General features: G+C 45.4%; 1 protein-coding gene across 1 annotated transcript in view; it reads left to right on the top strand.

Annotated features, from left to right (window-relative positions):
• Positions 1-18,935, top strand: part of LOC143803989 (anosmin-1-like) — a 52,277-nt gene extending 33,342 nt beyond the window's left edge. The window contains exons 13-15 of the mRNA XM_077281739.1: positions 6,812-7,014; positions 12,071-12,197; positions 18,089-18,935. Of these exons, the coding sequence (XP_077137854.1) occupies positions 6,812-7,014; positions 12,071-12,196 (329 nt within the window). The 3' untranslated portion in view covers position 12,197; positions 18,089-18,935. The remainder of the gene's footprint in view (positions 1-6,811; positions 7,015-12,070; positions 12,198-18,088) is intronic.
• The last annotated feature ends 844 nt before the right edge of the window (positions 18,936-19,779 follow it).

Here is a 19,779-nt window from a genome sequence, read left to right as displayed (position 1 = left end):
GGTGACGAGGGGGCAGGGGAGAGGGCACAAGGGGGCTAGGGGAGACATGCACAAGGGTAACATAGGGGGGATAACATAGATGGATAACATAGGGGGGTAACATAGATGCTCCATAGAAAGCTGTGCCATATATAATGCTCTGCACCGATGATTATTGCCCCATAGATACTCCATATAAAGCTGTGCAATATATAATGCTGCAGCTGCTGCAGTAAAAAAAAAAAAAATCACATACTCACCTCTCTTCGCTCAGGACGCCGGCGCTTTACCTGCTCCTCGTGCATCTCCAGCACTGACGCTCAGCAGAGGGCGCGCACTGACTACGTCACCGCGCCCTCTGACCTGAACGTCACAGCCAGAGGACGCTGATGATGGAGCTGCACCGGAACGAGGAGCGGTAAATATCGCGCAGCGCTGTATACTCACCTACTGCTGGCGCGGTCCCTGCGCGTCCCTGCTTCTTCCAGCGCTGCATCTTCTTCCTGTATTGAGCGGTCACCGTTACCGCTCATTACCGAAATGAATATGCGGCTCCACCTCTATGGGACCATGTGACCGCTCAGTACAGGAAGCATATGCAGTGCTGGAAGAAGCAGGGACGCGCAGGGACCGCGCCAGCAGTAGGTGAGTATAATTAGATAGCAAATCTCCTGCACTGCAACATGGTGTTGGGTGCCTCTGACCTGCCGGACCCGGGCCCCTGACCTGCCGGGCCCGGTCGCACTGGCGACCGCTGCGACCGCGGTAGTTACGCCCCTGGATATAGCCCCTATAAAAATCCCACCTTTAGCCTAATTGCCTTTGTGCACTGTTCCCCCATTACTATTGCATGCTCCGCCTCCCTCACTGTTGATAGCACCGACTTGCCTGGAGTCGGCATTGTTTTCAGAGAAAGCTCAGGCCCGCCGGTGCTGTCAATCACCAGTGTGGGAGAGGGGATCATGGCTTACTAGAGGGATAAACAGTGGACTGCGTTCAGGGCCGGACTGGCCATCTGGCAATTCTGGCAAGGGCCTGTCCGATCTTGGGCCGCCTTGTCTGCTACGTTGTTAACAGAATTAGTGTTCTCAAGACACCCATACTGTTACGAGTTGTGATGGAGCACAAAGTCGCTGACTCCGTCACTTACCCCAGCAGGCCACAGGTATCATTAGAAATATTGGTCTTGTAGTAAATCTTGCTTTCCTCCATCCAGGGTAATATTAGTAATATATCCCATCTGGTACTTGGGGATGGGGACAACATGGACCTGTGTGATTCCAATTGCCAGGGCTGAATTTTGGCCCCAGTCCATACCTGACTGCGTCTCTTGGCCACACCAAGGATGCACCTAGCACTATAATTAGTGTATCTTATTAAACTTCAGTTTCTGTAAAAAGGAGGTGCAGCGCCCCAGAGTCCTGGTCGTTGCAGTACTGTCGCTCCGCCACTAAGGGGAGTGATGGTACGTCTGATTGCACTAAAGGAGTTCACCTGACCAGGTATCACAGTCACACATTACACTTCACACTCCGGCCACCAGGGGGAGCAAAGGGTTCTATGTATTAGGCCACTCCTCACACTCTGGTAAAACTGGGGGTTGGATAGGAAGTTAGAGAGAAGCTGACTGGGTTTTGCCCAGGTAGCACCTTGTGAGAGAAGAGGTTGCTTGGGAAGATTCAGGGGGGTCCCTGTCAGGGGTGGGATCCTGACAGAGGCCTAGCGAAAGGACAGATCGTTACGGAGCCGCGCCTGCACTTCATTGCGGCGGCATCTTAAAGGGAACCTGTCACCACGTTTTTGGAAGATGGGATAAAAATAGCGTTAAATAGGGGCAGAGGTGGGCGTTACATTAGTGTGTGTGTTATGCGTTTATTACCCACCTAAGTTGCCGAAATAACTTTGCAAAGTCTCCGTTTTCGCCTGTCAATCAGGCTGGTCAGGTCGCATGGGCGTTGTCTTCCCCCAGATTTGGCGTAGTTTTCCGTTGGTGGCGTAGTGGTGTGCGCATGCCCAAAGTCCGGAATCCTCTTCCAGGGGATTTAAAATAGCGCGGTGTTCGTTATTGCATTGGTGATCGGTGGGCGCGGCCATCTTCCTTTGGCCGCGCGTGCGCAGAAGCGGCGCTCTGCTGGCCGCGGCTTCAGGAAAATGGCCGCCGCGATATCCATCTGCGCACGCGCGGCATCCCGCGGCCATTTTCCTGAAGCCGCGGCCAGCAGAGCGCCGCTTCTGCGCACGCGCGGCCAAAGGAAGATGGCCGCGCCCACCGATCACCAATGCAATAACGAACACCGCGCTATTTTAAATCCCCTGGAAGAGGATTCCGGACTTTGGGCATGCGCACACCACTACGCCACCAACGGAAAACTACGCCAAATCTGGGTGAAGACACCACGCCCATGTGACCTGACCAGCCTGATTGACAGGCGAAAACGGAGACTTTGCAAAGGTATTTCGGCAACTTAGGTGGGTAATAAACGCATAACAAACACACTAATGTAACGCCCACCTCTACCCCTATTTAACGCTATTTTTATCCCATCTTCCAAAAACGTGGTGACAGGTTCCCTTTAAGAAAGGACACGAAGTGAAGTATATTGTGGAGAAGTGAGAAACGAGATCACAGCACAAAGGCGATAGAACCAGTAGGAGTCGTGCCCCGAGATCGGGGACATCCTACTGAGGCGCGTAGCCGGTGGCCGGAACGCCGAGGAAGTATTGGGCTCCACGCATTACTTCAAACCAACGGCAGGGCAGTTAATTTTAGGTTGGCTGCCTCACCTTAATCACCTACTGAAGACAACGGAGGCAATTGTGGGAGAGGGGCGTCTCTAGGGTCCCAGAATAACTCCAGGCCTACCCCGTCATACGGGTGCGTCCTATCCATATCATCTGGGGGACGGAGAGAAAGAACAGAAACAGACACAACAGTTGTGAGGACTATCCCATGGTGCTCAGCAGGGAAGTACTACAACACCCAGGCGCTAGTAGGTAGGCACTGATTTCCACCTGCAAAGGGAACTCTGGATGTGCCTTCGGACCGGCCGGTCTCAGCCAGCCCTGTTAGCAGTGCTCTGGATTGTGGATGCCGAAGCCTTCAGTAAAGAGGTAAAGAGACTGCTACCCTGTGTCCTCGTTATTTACTGCGACCTACACCACCACCTACACCTTTTATTGGGGCGCCTCTTAGCAGGGCCACGGACCGGGTCAGGCCACCGTGACATCCTCAGAACCGAGAGACCCGGTATCGAGTACCCCGCCGTCCTGCGTCTGGGGGCCGCTCCAGAGGCAGCATTCACAACGTTGAATGTGTGATCATTTTTATAGGGGCTATATTTCCTATAAAGCCATTTGCCTAGTTTGTACTTTCAGTTTGTGCTGACAGGCATTCTGTAAATACAATACATATTGGCTCAGGAATGATGAAAGGAAGTAGTCACATATACATGTTCTTTCAACACCTTTAGTCACAGGGAGGTACCGACATTGATACCTATACAGTCTAACATGATACAACAAGCTTGATGGCTTTAAAGGGAATGTGTCATCAGATTTTTACCTCATCTGAGAACCAGCATAATGTAGAAAAAGATGAGTGTATCTTTTCTATCCAACCTTTTCTGTACAGTTTGTGGGTGAGAACACTAAGAGAGTTAAATAGGTGAAAAATGACAATATACGTCCCTCCTTGTCTTTAAAAGTTGGGAGATACGGCATTGTGTGACTGTGCCTATGCCCCGGGACCCTGCTGACATTGGACCCACATATAAAACCCCCATATAGTATGAAGGCAACATATACCCCCATATGGTATGATGGCCCCACAAAGTACTGATTGATTAAAAACAAATAAATAAAAATAAAAACCCCTCTTCAGGGCAGGAGAGCAGAACGCACACTCTCTACCCACAGGACGCACTGACATATGACAGTGTCAGCGTGTTCCCGGCTCCAGCCACATGGGTGTCGCAGCGTTCAGCACCCCGCCCCCAGAATTACTGAACCCCAGAAGGCACCCAGAAAATTAAAGGGGCTGGCAGCCATAGAAACGGACTGGTGGCCCCCCAAACAGTGCCACACCACGTCCCTCCGGGCAAGTGCCTGGAAGGGCAGATTAGCAGTGTGGGCCTGTCTGCGAGTTATAAACTCTAGCCTGTACTGCTAGGCACCCTGACAAACGATCCCTCCGATCGATCACTCTGTTCCTTCAGTCACTTCTCTTCCACTTCTCTGCTCAGGAACTCGCTATCCTCTGTCTCCAAAAGAAGACTGTTGGTTGATGCTGATGTCATTTATCGAACATGCATGACCAATTTTGAAGACAACTACAGTTTCTAGCTTGATGATTTATGCAATTGAAAGTATATTAGCCCCAGAGCCCTTCCTCCCAACTTCCCTACCCTCCACCTCCAAAACCAACTACTCCACCATTACAGAAGATCAACTCGCCACTCTACTCTCAAGATCGCATCTCACCACCTGTGCACTTGACCCGCTCCCAACCCACCTCATCCCAAACCTCACCACAATCTTCATCCCAACCCTAACCCATCTCTTCAACCTATCACTAACAAATGGTGTTTTCCCCTCAAGCTTTAAACATGCCTCCATCACACCTATCCTCAAAAAGCCCTCTCTTGACCCATCCTCTGTATCTAGCTATCGCCCTATATCACTTCTCCCCTATGCCTCAAAACTACTGGAACAACACGTCTACCTTGAACTGTCCTCCCATCTCTCTTCTTGCTCCCTCTTTGACCGCTTACAATCTGGCTTCCGGCCACACCATTCCACTGAAACTGCCCTAACTAAGGTCACCACTGACCTTTTAACCGCCAAGAGCAAGCGACACTACTCTGTTCTCCTCCTCCTCGACCTGTCGGCTGCCTTTGACACAGTGGACCATTCCCTATTATTACAGACCCTCTCATCCCTTGGCATCACAGACTTGGCCCTATCCTGGATCTCATCATACCTAACAGACCGGACATTCAGCGTCTCCCACTCACACACCACCTCCTCACCTCGCCCCCTCTCTGTCGGAGTCCCACAAGGTTCAGTCCTTGGGCCCCTGCTCTTCTCCATTTACACCTTTGGCCTGGGACAGCTCATAGAATCTCATGGCTTTCAGTATCACCTCTATGCTGATGACACACAGATCTACATCTCTGGACCAGATATCACCTCCCTACTAACCAGAATCCCTCAATGTCTGTCCACTATTTCATCCTTCTTCTCCGCTAAATTTCTGAAACTTAACATGGACAAAACAGAATTCATCATCTTTCCCCCATCTCACGTGACCCCCCCAACGAACCTATCCATTACAGTAAATGGCTGCCCACTCTCCCCAGTCCCACAAGCTCGCTGCCTCGGGGTTATCCTGGACGCTGATCTCTCCTTCAAACCACATATCCAAGCCCTTTCCACTTCCTGCCGACTTCAACTCAAAAATATTGCACGAATCCGTTCATTCCTCAACCAAGAATCTGCAAAAACCCTAGTCCATGCCCTCATCATCTCTCGTCTTGACTACTGCAACCTCCTGCTCTGTGGCCTGCCCTCAAACACTCTCGCACCCCTCCAATCTATTCTAAACTCTGCTGCCCGACTAATCCACCTGTCCCCCCGCTATTCTCCGGCCTCTCCCCTCTGTCAATCCCTTCACTGGCTCCCCATTGCCCAGAGACTCCAGTACAAAACCCTAACCATGACGTACAAAGCCATCCACAACCTGTCTCCTCCTTACATCTGTGACCTCATCTCCCGGTACTTTCCTACACGCAACCTCCGATCCTCACAAGATCTCCTTCTCTACTCCCCTCTTATCTCCTCTTCCCACAATCGTATACAAGATTTCTCTCGCGTATCACCCCTACTCTGGAACCCTCTACCACAACACATCAGACTCTCGCCCACCATCGAAACCTTCAAAAAGAATCTGAAGACCCACCTCTTCCGACAAGCCTACAACCTGCAGTAACCACCGATCAACCAACCGCTGCACGATCAGCTCTATCCTCACCTACTGTATTCTCACCCATCCCTTGTAGATTGTGAGCCCTCGCGGGCAGGGTCCTCACTCCTCCTGTACCAGTTATGACTTGTATTGTTCAAGACTATTGTACTTGTTTTTATTATGTATACCCCTCCTCACTTGTAAAGCGCCATGGAATAAATGGCGCTATAACAATAAATAATAATAATAATAATAATATTAGGGAATTTCAGAAAATGTGATTACCACCAAAGCAAAAGTAAGGGTATGTGCACATGTTGAGTAATTTCTTGCAGAAATTTCTGCAAGGTTTCTGCATCGCATGGCAGCAAAAACACTGCGGAAATTTCCGCTGCATTTTTGCATGCGTTTTTTTCCTGTGCATTCAATGGGTCAAAAACGCAGGCAAAAATGCAGAAAGAATTGTCATGCTGCGGATTTAAATACACAGCAAATCCTGAAAGGAAAAATACTGATCATGTGCACAGCACTTCAGGATTCTCGATGACTTTGCTGGCATAAGAATTCTATAGCATTTTTAGGCCAATTCCGCACAGAAAAAAACGCATCATGTGCACACAGCCTTAAATGTGGACATAAGTCGCAAGTGCATAGTTACCAATTGCTTATAAATGTCTATGGAAGGTCAAATAATTGCACTTTAAAAAGTAAACAATTACAATTCATGAAGATGGAAACTTATAGCTGTGAATGATTAAAATGAGACTTGGTAAAATGTATTAGAAGCAACTGACTTCTGCCACCATCAGGCACCACCATGCACAGACATAAGGATGATGTATAAAATGTGCCTTTCATCTGCAACTCTAGAGCGCCACCGTCTGTCCAGAAGTTTGATGCACAGATCAGAAAAATTAAGAGCAGTCTTCCAGAATGTTAATGGGAAAATTACAGGAGAGTTTCACTGGCAAGTCTTACAAACTGGCCCACTTATCCATGTCAGAAGCTTTCTGTTCAGTTGGGCAGAGATGTCAAAGACTGCTGCATCTTACAATACCCGCACAATTCCAGCTGTAAGTATAATGGTTTCAGAACTAAGAAATGGCTAAAATGAGGTCTTGCTCACAATATTAATGTGTGCAAAACTGTAAAGTGATGCGGAATATGTTAGCACTATATAAAAATAAAGAGTATTATTATTTATTATTACATGTCTGTATTTTTGGCTAATATTTTGCATTAGTACTTATACTGCAAAACGAACAATAGATTATAAACAGTGAAAAGTAAATAGAAAGATTTGCGCCTCTTCCGTGTTTTGGAAACAATATTGGGCTTATGTAACAAGTACAATATAGACTAAAATACACAACAGTAAGATTCTTACATTTATCACAAAGCATACTTTTGTATTTTGCAGTGTTTTGTTATAGTGTGATCTCTCATTGCAAGTTTAGTATTTTCAATGAAATGTCTGTATTTGGGACATTATTTTGAATAAGTAGTTGTAAGCTAAGTCAGCAGCCAGTATTTGTGTATGCTATTGAGTGCATGGGGTTGAAGCAAAATTATTGAATGATGGTACCAGGTTCTGAGGCTGGTTTAGGAAAGGGAAACAGAGAAAAGTTAGCTAAGTTATATGATGTGTGACAACGGTGGGCGTGGACCCACTGCGCCACGGGCCTGACTATCACTAAAGCCTTTGGTGGTGAGGCTAGGATTGGTAACAGGAGTGATGAGACAAAATAGCACTTAAACTAGTTCCCGGGGACAGACAGGAACCAGGAGCCTAAGTTCAGGCAGGGAACAAGGGGAGGAGCCGCCTAGTATATCCCTAGGGAAGCCAAACCCTGCAGAACACCGCAGGGTTAAATTCCTGCAGGATCTGGCCGCACCTCCCTATAGCCAAGTGGAGACAGCAGGAGGATGCAGCAGAGCTGGAAGAGCTGCATTAGGTAACTCAGCTAGGCAGCCCGGCATGGTGAGGGGCAGAGCGGCGAACACAGTAAGTAGCACGGTGATGCGAACGGGTGCGTTTTACCGCTGTTACAATAAATCTGTCTAAATAGATCCAGAGAGCTGGTGCAGCACAAAAAAGTCTTGGATAAAAGAGTGATGGTTAGGATTATGAAAGATGTTAGACATAGATCACACTGTTCTAAAGCCAAATCGATTCAGAGATGAAAAGAGTTGAATCCAACTGATTTTGTGGTGCTGAAAATTAATATGATGCTAAACAATGCTCTAATTTTGAAGATCTAAAGGAATACGACAATGTATTTGTCACACAAGAGCCCAACGCTGATTCATCTGGATCGCTTGGCTGAGCAGTGGCATGATGCGACTGCTCAGCCATGAATCCAGGAGACACTGAGCTGAGCCTGAGAGCACAGCTTAAAGCGAACCTGTCACCAGGTTTGGCCATTATAAGATACAGTCACTGCCTTTCAGGGCTTATCTACAGCATTCTATAATGCTGTAGATAAGCCCCCGAACCGATCTGAAAGATAAGAAAAATAAGTTTTGTTATACTCACCCGGGGGGGGGGGGGGAGGTCGGCTCCGATGGGTGTCGCAGGTCCGGGTCCAGCGCCTCCCATCTTATGATCGTCGCCCTCCTGCTTGCTTCATGGCTCCCCGGAATCGCGCTCCTGCACAGGCATACTTATCTGCCCCGTTGAGGGCACAGCAAAGTACTGCAGTGCAGAGGCGCCGGAAAGGTCAGAGAGGCCCAGAGCCTGTGCACTGCTGTACTTTGCTCTGCCCTCAACAGGGTAGATAAGTATGTAAGTAGGAGAGCCAGACTTAGCGTGCTTCATCCGGGACGGACCCGGAACCACCGGTGCTGTCACCCGAGTTGTAGGGGGAAGAGTTTACTTCCCCGGACTGACCCTTGAATCCAAAGCGAGGGGAAGTGGTTAGGATAAAAGGGTGGCAGAGCGCGGGAACGGCAGAAATTGTGGCAGGAAGTTGCAGAGCGCGGAAGATAGGTGTTAGGCTCCCTGCGCTGCAGTGTCAGGAGAAAGCAGGTCCAAGCCATAGGGGCCCGCAGGTGGCTGCCAAAGACTACCGACGGGGATGCACCCAGACACCGCTGTCCCTGCTGACTTCCGTGACATTGCTTGGCGTGAGTGACTTTCCCCTATGACCAGGCCCTGAGTTACACACTCCACAATAGGGGAATCAGGCAGTATGCAGATTGTGGCTGTTTGATTTACCTGCTCCCATACACTTGCGGGCAGTGCCGGTCGTGAACAAGAAGGACTGCTTCCCTCCTGGGTTTTCTTCTTCTGAATGCAGGAACTGCGACTGTACATCAGAAGATCACTGACGATGCCGGAAACCCGGCCTCTTTCCTCAGCGGGACAACACCGGATCCTTCAAGCATTCAGGCTGGGACGCCACTGCCATCATCTCAGAGACTGCTCCTCCACATCACCGAATAGATAAGTTTGATTTCTTTGAACTCTACCCTCCCTCCGTTTACACTTGTTGCCCTTAAGTTTCCAATCACTTGTTCTACCATACTGTCTATCTCACACCTTCTCCCTGCGCGGAGTATACCTGTTATATTAAATTCTCACGTTAACCCTTGCTCTACCTCTGACCATTACTGCATTCCTGTGCCTGCTTATAAGTACCCCTGCGCAGGAGCACGGTGCCGGGGAGCCATGACGCAAGCAGGAAGACGGCATTGCAAGAAAATAATAAAACTTATTTTTCTTACCTTTCAGGTCGAATCGGGGGCTTATCTACAGCATTATAGAATGCTGTAGATAAGCCCTGTAAGTCGGTGGCCATATCTTATAATGGCCAAACCTGGTGATAGGTTCACTTTAAGTGTCTTGCTGTGACATCATTGATGTTACCGCAGGCCACAGACATCCACATTCCTGCGGTCAATTAAAAGTGAGCCGGCCAATGAACTGCGGTAACATCTATGACGTCACCACTAGCACCATGAATTGTTGGCAAATTTACCATGAAGAATAGATATTCTTCCGTAAAATGATATAAACCATGCTTAAACCAGACAAATAGACAGGTGGAAATTATGGTGTGACAAAACTGGCTATACGTAACTATGCATTACATTAATTTTTCCTGGTTAAAATAATGATTGTCTATCTATTGTGCGCAATCCTTGTTCTCTTCATTGGAAATTGTTAACAGTTAGCCATGCAGTCATGAGAAAAACTAAGTGTTTGTGTTGTGAATTCTATGGTTTTACGTATAATGACATAATAAAAACCATCTGCTCCTTAGAAAATCTTAAAATCATGCAAAAAGCAACTCAGTTGAACAACAACATATAACAAATTACACAGCCATTTTTTTTAGCAAAAATTAGGCCAAACTGCAGAAGCAGTGTGTAATAATTTAAGCACATCTTTACTGTAAAAGGGTAAGTATGTTCTCACCATGTTTGTGTGGGTTTCCTCCATGTTCTCTGGTTTCCTCCCACACTCCAAAGACATACTTATAGGGAATTTATATTGTGAGCCCCAATGGGTACAGTAATGATAATGTATGTAAAGCGCTGCAGTATATGATAGCGCTATATAAGCAATGCACAATAAATAAATTAGTAGCAGCTAGCTGCTGCTAATCAAATGCCCTTGATTATTAATTGTGTATCAGCAAGTGTAATAAACTATAGAAAAGCAGAAGTTTTGGCAGTTTGCTTGTCCTAAGCAATCAGCCATGTGTTAATACAATTATTGATTGTTCTCAGTGGGAGAAACACAATGATAATCTTGTAGGTATGATATCTTTTAATGGCTAACAAAAATAAAATAAGTGATGTTACAAAGCAAGCTGTGGAGACTACTTAAAGGGAACCTGTCACCCCCCCAGGCGTTTGTAACTAAAATAGCCATCTTGTGCAGCAGTAATGCTGCATTATAACAAGGAGGCTCTTTTAGTTATTGGTGCTGTAACTTCAGAAATAATCCATTTTATAATTTGTCCCAAATACCTTGAATTAGCCCTGGAGGCAGGCATTTCCCCCCCTGCTGCAAACGCAGCACCGCCGTCACTCAAATCTTCTTGGCACCGGGCGCCGCCTCCTCAGCGCTGTTTTCAAATGAGCCGGCGCCTGCACTCTTTTCTCATGCCTTGGGCATGCGCAGTGAGCGCTGCCCATCCTCTGTCCTCATTTGCAGTCTAGCTGACTACGGCTGTGCGGCCGCCCTGCCCGAGATCCTGCCCCGCATGCCACGGCGATTAGGGATCGGCTGACTCCGCACAGTCTGAAGAAGGCGGAGGGAGATGAGAGAGACTTAGATATGCACTGCGCATGCCCAGGAATCCCAGCCCCGCAGTGAGAATAAATCAGAAGACACTGCGGGGCGGGATCTCGGGCAGGGCCGCACAGGCGCAGTCAGCTAGACTGCAAATGAGGACAGAGGACGGGCAGCACTCACTGCGCATGCCCAAGGCATGAGAAAAGAGCGCAGGTGCCGGCTCATTTGAAAACAGTGCTGAGGAGGCGCCGCCCGGCTCCAAGAGGACATGAGTGACGGTGGTGCTGGGGGGGGGGGGGTGACAGGTTCCCTTTAAGTCTCTTCATCAGGCATGGTGTAACAAAGTATACAGTCTTCTCACAATTTGACGTTCTCCTAATTCCACCCCAATTTCAGACCATGCAATGCTCAGAGAAATTACAAGAAACCCAAGATCTCAAGTTCAGGCTCTAAAGGCCTCAGTTAGTATGTTAAATGTTTAAGTTCATGAGAAAGCAATTAGAAAAAGACTGACAAGTATGGTTGCCAGGAGAAAGCTTCTTCTTTACAAAAATAACATGGCAGCATGTCTAAACTTTGAAAACTTCCATCTGAACAAAATACAAGACTTCTAGAACAATGTCCTTAGGACAGACAAAATCAAAGTAGAGGCCTTTGACAATAATACCCTGTGTCACATTTGGCGACAAACAAACAGTCCCTTAGAATCAGATGATAACAAAACTTTTGAAGATAATATGTTTTTTGTTATTGAATCATCTACTCTCTGTATATGTGACAAATGTTGATTGTGGAAAAACATATAAATAATTATATAGTATAATTTTTTGTATGCTTTGTCTTTATGTCTTTCAACACTACAATTGTCATATTATGTGTTTTAGACCGAGAATTTTATGATCATTGATGACCTCAAGCCATTAACATTCTACCACGTTAAGGTCCACATCATTGCCCTTAATGATTCATCTACAGAGAAAACCTTCCTCACTCCTACATTAGTTCTGTAAGGTGAGTTACAGTGAGCCATTTTGACAGTGTGGATTCCTGATGTAATAATCCTAATTGACTTTTATATAATTAATTGAGATTGAAGATATGTGGCTTTTTTCATTGCATAATAAGGCTTTCCCTATTATCTTTTATTAGAATTGTCTTTCATAATCAGAAAATAACAAGGATGGGTTCACACCATATCAAGCTAGGTACCAAACCTACCTCTACACGGAGACCTATATATACTTTTTTTTTTTGTATGAGCATGTCAGACATATTTATTGCGAAAACAACAAAAAGGGAGCTCCATAGTGTATGTCAGTGGGATTAAATGAAAGTTGTCCTGTCCAGACACGCTATGCACCCACAGATACACTGTACCTGTTATGTGCAGGTAATTAGCATTTAAAGTCCATTTAGCCAGTTTAAGAGAGCAGCAGCAACAGGGAGAAAACTAAATTATATTCAGTGAGTGCAGCTGTAAACATTTCTTGGCACTTTGATTGACAGCCTACTCTGCTGTGTATGTCTGCAGAACAGCCTGTCAATCACATCTCCTGAGACTGATTACAGTGCACTGACTATTTAGTGAGTGGTGACTATAAATGTCCTCTGCTCCGCTCTGATGACTGGAAGCAGGCGGATATAAGTTCATTTTTTTCCTTGTAGAATATGCTCCAGTGAGTCAGCTAAACAGGATTTAAATGCTATTAACCTGCAGATTACCAATATATTTGCAGTAAAATAGTTTTTGGACTGGATGTGACCGGCTCTCTGTAGGAAAACAGCTAACCTTAACAAATGGAGCAATAGCAGGCACAACTCTGTGTAGCTCTATTTGTCTGAACAATGAATGAACCTGACAATGGTGGACCCAATACACCACTGGATAAGTTTACCCTGGAGCGGTGTAACCAAGTAACTACCTGGTCTTCACTAGAGCCTCTGATGGTGAGGTTGGGCTTGGGCCATTAGGGTAGTCACCAGGTGCCACTACATGGCAGTCTCTGAACCTGCAACAGCTGACAGAAGGGTCAGAGGCATAAAACGAAGTATTGAGGGCAAAGACAGAGATGTGTTCAGATAGTCTAAGGTTAGGGTGGGCAGCAATAATAAACCTTGACAGGGGACTAGTAGCAGACTGCAACTAGAAACCAAGGTTCAGGCAAGGTGGGAGGGAGGAGCTGCCTAATATATCCACCTCCAACAACAGGGGAATTCAGCAGTGCTGCAAGATACAGTTTGGCATGATGGACTGACACTGGGAAGAGCAGAGCAGTGAACAAAGTGAGTAGGATGGTGCTGAGCAAACGTGCAAACTACCAGCGTGAACCTGGCTGATGCACCACCTGCTGAACCCAATGAACTTCTGGCTTCAATTTAAAGTATGCTTCAATTCAGTTAGAACAAAAGCAAGTATGATCCAATGTAGTTAAAAGGCTTTATTTAGAAAACGCATTCCGGTAATTGACAAAGGTATTCGATAAATTCTGAACAATACTGAACCTGATTCATCAAGATCGGCGTTGTCCACGTCGGTCTTGATGAGGGGACGTCCAGGAGTCAGATGCTCCTGATTCATGAAGAGGCATAAGAATAAGGAGCGTTGGATGAACTGTACACACCTTTGTGTGCGCCTCACCACCAATCCTAATCTAGACCCTGCCGGCATAAGATTTTTGGCTTAGCGAATGCCACCGCTCTTCATCAATTTGACAATCGGCAGTCGCCATGCCCCAGCTCCATTCATTTCAGAGGAGTTTGGAGAAACTGGCATGAAAACACCAAAAGTCACATTTTGGCACAACACTAGAATTCTGGCCTGTTGTCTAAATAAAACCTTTTTACTGCATTGGACCATACTCTTTTGAATCATTGACAGCACCCAAGTAAAACCACGTTTATTCTATCTGAATTGAAGGAAAGACACACATTGGGAAAATGTAAAATAGAACATAATGGTTGATTCATTCTGCCTGAATCACAAGCCGCATAAATCAGACTTAGGCTGGAGTCACACTAGAGAGGAATACGGACGAGTGCTATGCAAGAAAAAAATCACATAGCACTCGGACCAATGTTAATCTATGGGGCAGCTCCCATCATCCGTTTTTTTCTCAGCCGTTTAGAACGTGCGTGTGAAATCGCAGTATGCTGCAATTTTCACCGTATATCGACCGAGACTCGCCAATGCAAGTCTATGAATGCGAGAGAAACTCGCACACAACACGGACCATCAGTGTGACTTGCGAGAAATACGCACCGGTGTCCTTTGAAAAGCTGGCAATTCAGTGCGGTGTACAGTAAAATCACACTGACAGCTTACATTAGAATAGATAAAATAGATACATACACATAGTATAGGTGTGTATATATATATATATATATATATATATATATATATATATGTATATGTATATATATACAGTGGGGCAAAAAAGTATTTAGTCAGTCAGCAATAGTGCAAGTTCCACCACTTAAAAAGATGAGAGGCGTCTGTAATTTACATCATAGGTAGACCTCAACTATGGGAGACAAACTGAGAAAAAAAAATCCAGAAAATCACATTGTCTGTTTTTTTAACATTTAATTTGCATATTATGGTGGAAAATAAGTATTTGGTCAGAAACAAACAATCAAGATTTCTGGCTCTCACAGACCTGTAACTTCTTCTTTAAGAGTCTCCTCTTTCCTCCCCTCATTACCTGTAGTAATGGCACCTGTTTAAACTTGTTATCAGTATAAAAAGACACCTGTGCACACCCTCAAACAGTCTGACTCCAAACTCCACTATGGTGAAGACCAAAGAGCTGTCAAAGGACACCAGAAACAAAATTGTAGCCCTGCACCAGGCTGGGAAGACTGAATCTGCAATAGCCAACCAGCTTGGAGTGAAGAAATCAACAGTGGGAGCAATAATTACAAAATGGAAGACATACAAGACCACTGATAATCTCCCTCGATTTGGGGCTCCACGCAAAATCCCACCCCGTGGGGTCAGAATGATCACAAGAACGGTGAGCAAAAATCCCAGAACCACGCGGGGGGACCTAGTGAATGAACTGCAGAGAGCTGGGACCAATGTAACAAGGCCTACCATAAGTAACACACTACGCCACCATGGACTCAGATCCTGCAGTGCCAGACGTGTCCCACTGCTTAAGCCAGTACATGTCCGGGCCCGTCTGAAGTTTGCTAGAGAGCATTTGGATGATCCAGAGGAGTTTTGGGAGAATGTCCTATGGTCTGATGAAACCAAACTGGAACTGTTTGGTAGAAACACAACTTGTCGTGTTTGGAGGAAAAAGAATACTGAGTTGCATCTATTAAACACCATACCTACTGTAAAGCATGGTGGTGGAAACATCATGCTTTGGGGCTGTTTCTCTGCAAAGGGGCCAGGACGACTGATCCAGGTACATGAAAGAATGAATGGGGCCATGTATCGTGAGATTTTGAGTGCAAACCTCCTTCCATCAGCAAGGGCATTGAAGATGAAACGTGGCTGGGTCTTTCAACATGACAATGATCCAAAGCACACCGCCAGGGCAACGAAGGAGTGGCTTCGTAAGAAGCATTTCAAGGTCCTGGAGTGGCCTAGCCAGTCTCCAGATCTCAACCCTATAGAAAACCTTTGGAGGGAGTTGAAAGTCCGTGTTGCCAAGCGAAAAGCCAAAAACATCACTGCTCTAGAGGAGATCTGCATGGAGGAATGGGCCAACATACCAACAACAGTGTGTGGCAACCTTGTGAAGACTTACAGAAAACGTTTGACCTCTGTCATTGCCAACAAAGGATATTTTACAAAGTATTGAGATGAAATTTTGTTTCTGACCAAATACTTATTTTCCACCATAATATGCAAATTAAATGTTAAAAAAACAGACAATGTGATTTTCTGGATTTTTTTTTCTCAGTTTGTCTCCCATAGTTGAGGTCTACCTATGATGTAAATTACAGACGACTCTCATCTTTTTAAGTGGTGGAACTTGCACTATTGCTGACTGACTAAATACTTTTTTGCCCCACTGTATATATATATATGTGGGTGTGTCAGTGACACAGATATATATATATATACTGTATATATATATATATATATATATATATATATCTTTATATTTCATAGAGCGATAGATAGCATAATAGTAGATATTTCATTTGTGGTCTTCTGTAAAATCACTGCAGGAGCCGACAGGATAGCAGACATTGTTTACATACAGTAAACCATTGCAGAACAGTTAGATTTATAGATGTCAGTGTCTAATACTGTTAGTACTATGTGTGTGCAAAATTTGGGACTTGCATGTATTTAATAAAAGAATGTATTCACGGAAAAAACTGGCGTTGGCTCCCGCGCAATTTTCTGCGCCAGAGAGGGAAAGCCAGTGACTGAGGGCAGATTTTAATAGCCTAGAGAGGGATCATGGTTATTGCCAACCCCCGGTTAAAAGCATCTGCCCCCAGCCACCCCAGAAAAGTCCCATCTTACAGATGAGCCAATTCTGGCACCTAGCCTCTCTCTTCCCACTGCCCTGTAGTGGTGGCATATGGGGTAATGAGGGGTTATTGTCACCTTTGTATTGTAAGGTGACATTAAGCCCATTAGTAATGAAGAGGTGTCAATAAGACGCCTATACATTACTAATCCTAAAGTTTGTAAAGGGTTAAATAAACACACACACATGCAGAATAAAATATTTTAATGAAATGAAAGACCACACAGTTTTGCCATGTTTACTCTTCTTTAATTCCAAATGAAGCTCTCGATCTCCTGTAATAAATGAAAAAATGAAAAAATAACACACCAACAATACACCCATACCTGTCCGGCGTACAGTCAGTCCCATGCCGTAATCCATATTTGGGGTATATACAGTTTACAACCGGGTGCAGTGCTAATGTGACCGTTCTGGCTGTAAACTACTGGGGAATTAATGAAATGCTGGGAGCGGAGCTTCAGTGACTAGTGGTGACGTCACCGAAGCTGCGCTCCCTGGCTTTAGCAAATACAGAGTCAGTGACTGATTCATGCGGTCCATGGCTTAATAGTTTTCCTTAAAGCTGAATTTGGGGCCAAATGCAGTGTAGCTTTAGTTTAATTATGTCTTAATTTTCCTTCAAAGTTTTTAAATCTATTTAACTGTTATTTAAAAAACCTAAGTGTTACCAAAATGACTGCCGTTACCACTTCTACAAGATTTGTAATTCTGTGACCTCGCCATTTGCCCCATTGCACTGGAATCTGTCTCCAATACCTTTCTTGATCCATAATTAGGAAGATTTGGAAGGCATATGAAACCATTAGTCATGTCTAATTCCCACAAGAACAAGTAGAAGCTGCATTTTTCTTTGGCTGGAGTCACATGAACGATGATTTTCTGGTGTGAGAGAATCAGCTCGATAATGGAAATTATACTTAGCTTAAACTCTATAAGAGTCATCTTAGTGTAATCCTATTCTCTCACATAAGACAATCGCAGCACATGTGTGGAGAAGATGGAGAATTCCTCCATTTGCTCCATTGTCTGAGTCCCTGGATGTCGGACTGCACTCGGATGACATCCAAATGCAGTCTGATGCTTTACTTGTATGGGTGCACATAATCCAAATTATGAAGCCACTTGCAGTATGCTGCAATGTTTTTTTTCTCAACCTGAATCGGCATGACAAAAAAAATTGCAGATCTGCACTGCCCAATGGTATAACATTGGGCCGATTGCTATCCGATTAAACATCAGATAGAACTCAGCCATGTTATTTGCTAATATGAGCAAGCCCTAAAGATCATAATGCAAATTGAGTAATTTTAGGTATCTATTTTAGTAGTTCTACTTTAAAGGTAATTGTTAAAATTGTATATGTGAAATGTAGTTACTTCTAATGTGTAATTTCTCTCTTTTCAGCTTTATGTCCTTTTCAGAAAATGAATAGAAAAAAAACAATTACTTCATAAGATAGGAACAGGCAATAATCTCATCACGTGTAAGTTAAACAGGAGACAGGCCATGTGAAGAATAAGAGGAGAGAGATCCCAACCCCAGCCTTGCTCCAATCAAAGGGTATAGGTGAATTCTGTACACAAACCCCAAGTACCGGTACATACTGTAAAATACTGAAACATCTGTAAGGCCAGAGTCAGACTAAACGTATGGAAAATCGGTCCGAGTCTCCCTGCTGAGAGTCGCACAAGTGTTCTCCGTATGGTCATCCGTGTGTAATGCATTTGCAATGCGATGATGCGATTTTCTCGCACCTATGTATCCGTATAGCATCCGTATGACATGTGTATGGCATTACACTTCTCACTGATTTACCCCATTGAATTTAATGGCTCAATGGGCTGAAATGAGGAAAATGTGTGCGTATTTGTCGTAAGCTACACAGATGGTCAGTGTGGTGTCTGAGTTTTTCTCGCACCCATAGACTTGCATTGGCGAGTCTCAGACGATATACACATATAATCGCAGCATGCTGCCATTTTACACGCACATCGAATACACCTGAGAAAAAATATGGTGATGAGAGTTGCCCCATAGATTAACACTGGACATAGCACTCTGCTATGTGATGTTTTCTCGCATAGCACTCACCCGTATACTACCGTAGTGTGACGCCGGCCTAAGTATGTCTATCACACAGCATACTAATTGACTTATGTGTACAGATTTTTAAGTTATGTTGATATAATATTTTGTATATAGTAATTTCTACATGCTGTATTTTAATTTATGCATTATTCATTAAAAAAAATTATAGCAAATCATCCATTAACTAGAACATGGCAGTGCAAATTTTATTTGTGTGGACTGCAAATGCTCAGTCCATGAAATTATGACATGATGAAGAATGCTATGTACATGGAAAGCTTCAGTAGAGTAAAAAGGCGTGCTCCCAGAATAAAAACATACCACCTTTTGTACTATATAGGGCATAAGTGTCTGATTGTTGAGAATCCCATAGTTGGGACTCCCAGCGATCACGAGAACAGGGACTCCTGTGTTCCCCGTATGAAAGGAGTAAGGCTAGTTTCACACTAGCGTTTGTAGGAGCTGCGGAGGGCTGCGGACTTCCTCCGTGAAGCCCCGCCCTCGGCCGCACCTCCGCTGCTAGCTCCGCCTACTCCTACATGCGGCTGGCATGCGGCCTGCGTACCTATCTTTAACATTAGGTACGCAGGTCGTGCGGCTGTATGCGGATGTGTCCGCATGCGCCGTTTTGACGATGCGGAAAAAATAAATAAATTGCTGCAAGCTGCGGTCTACGCTGGTCGCCGCATCGTCAAAATGACGCATGCGGAAGCATCCGCATACAGCGGCACGACCTGCGTACCTAATGTTAAAGATAGGTACGCCGGCCGCATGCAGAAGTAGGCGGAGCTAGAGGCGGAGGTGCGGCCGAGGGCGGGGCTTCACGGAGGAAGTCCGCAGCCCTCCGCAGCTCCTGCAAACGCTAATGTGAAACCGGCCTAGTGAGTATTTGCACTTGTGCTGCACTCAAAGTCTATGGGAATGACAGCTATCCACATAAATTGGTAAATAGGCTCTCTCTTAGGCCGGGGTCACACTTGCGAGTGTGATGCGAGAAACTCGCACGA

The sequence above is a fragment of the Ranitomeya variabilis genome, chromosome 2 (assembly GCF_051348905.1).
Source record: "Ranitomeya variabilis isolate aRanVar5 chromosome 2, aRanVar5.hap1, whole genome shotgun sequence".
NCBI classification, from domain to species: Eukaryota; Metazoa; Chordata; class Amphibia; order Anura; family Dendrobatidae; genus Ranitomeya; species Ranitomeya variabilis.
The sequence above is the reverse complement of the archived record's forward strand: the minus strand, read 5'-3'. Positions and strand labels throughout refer to the sequence as shown.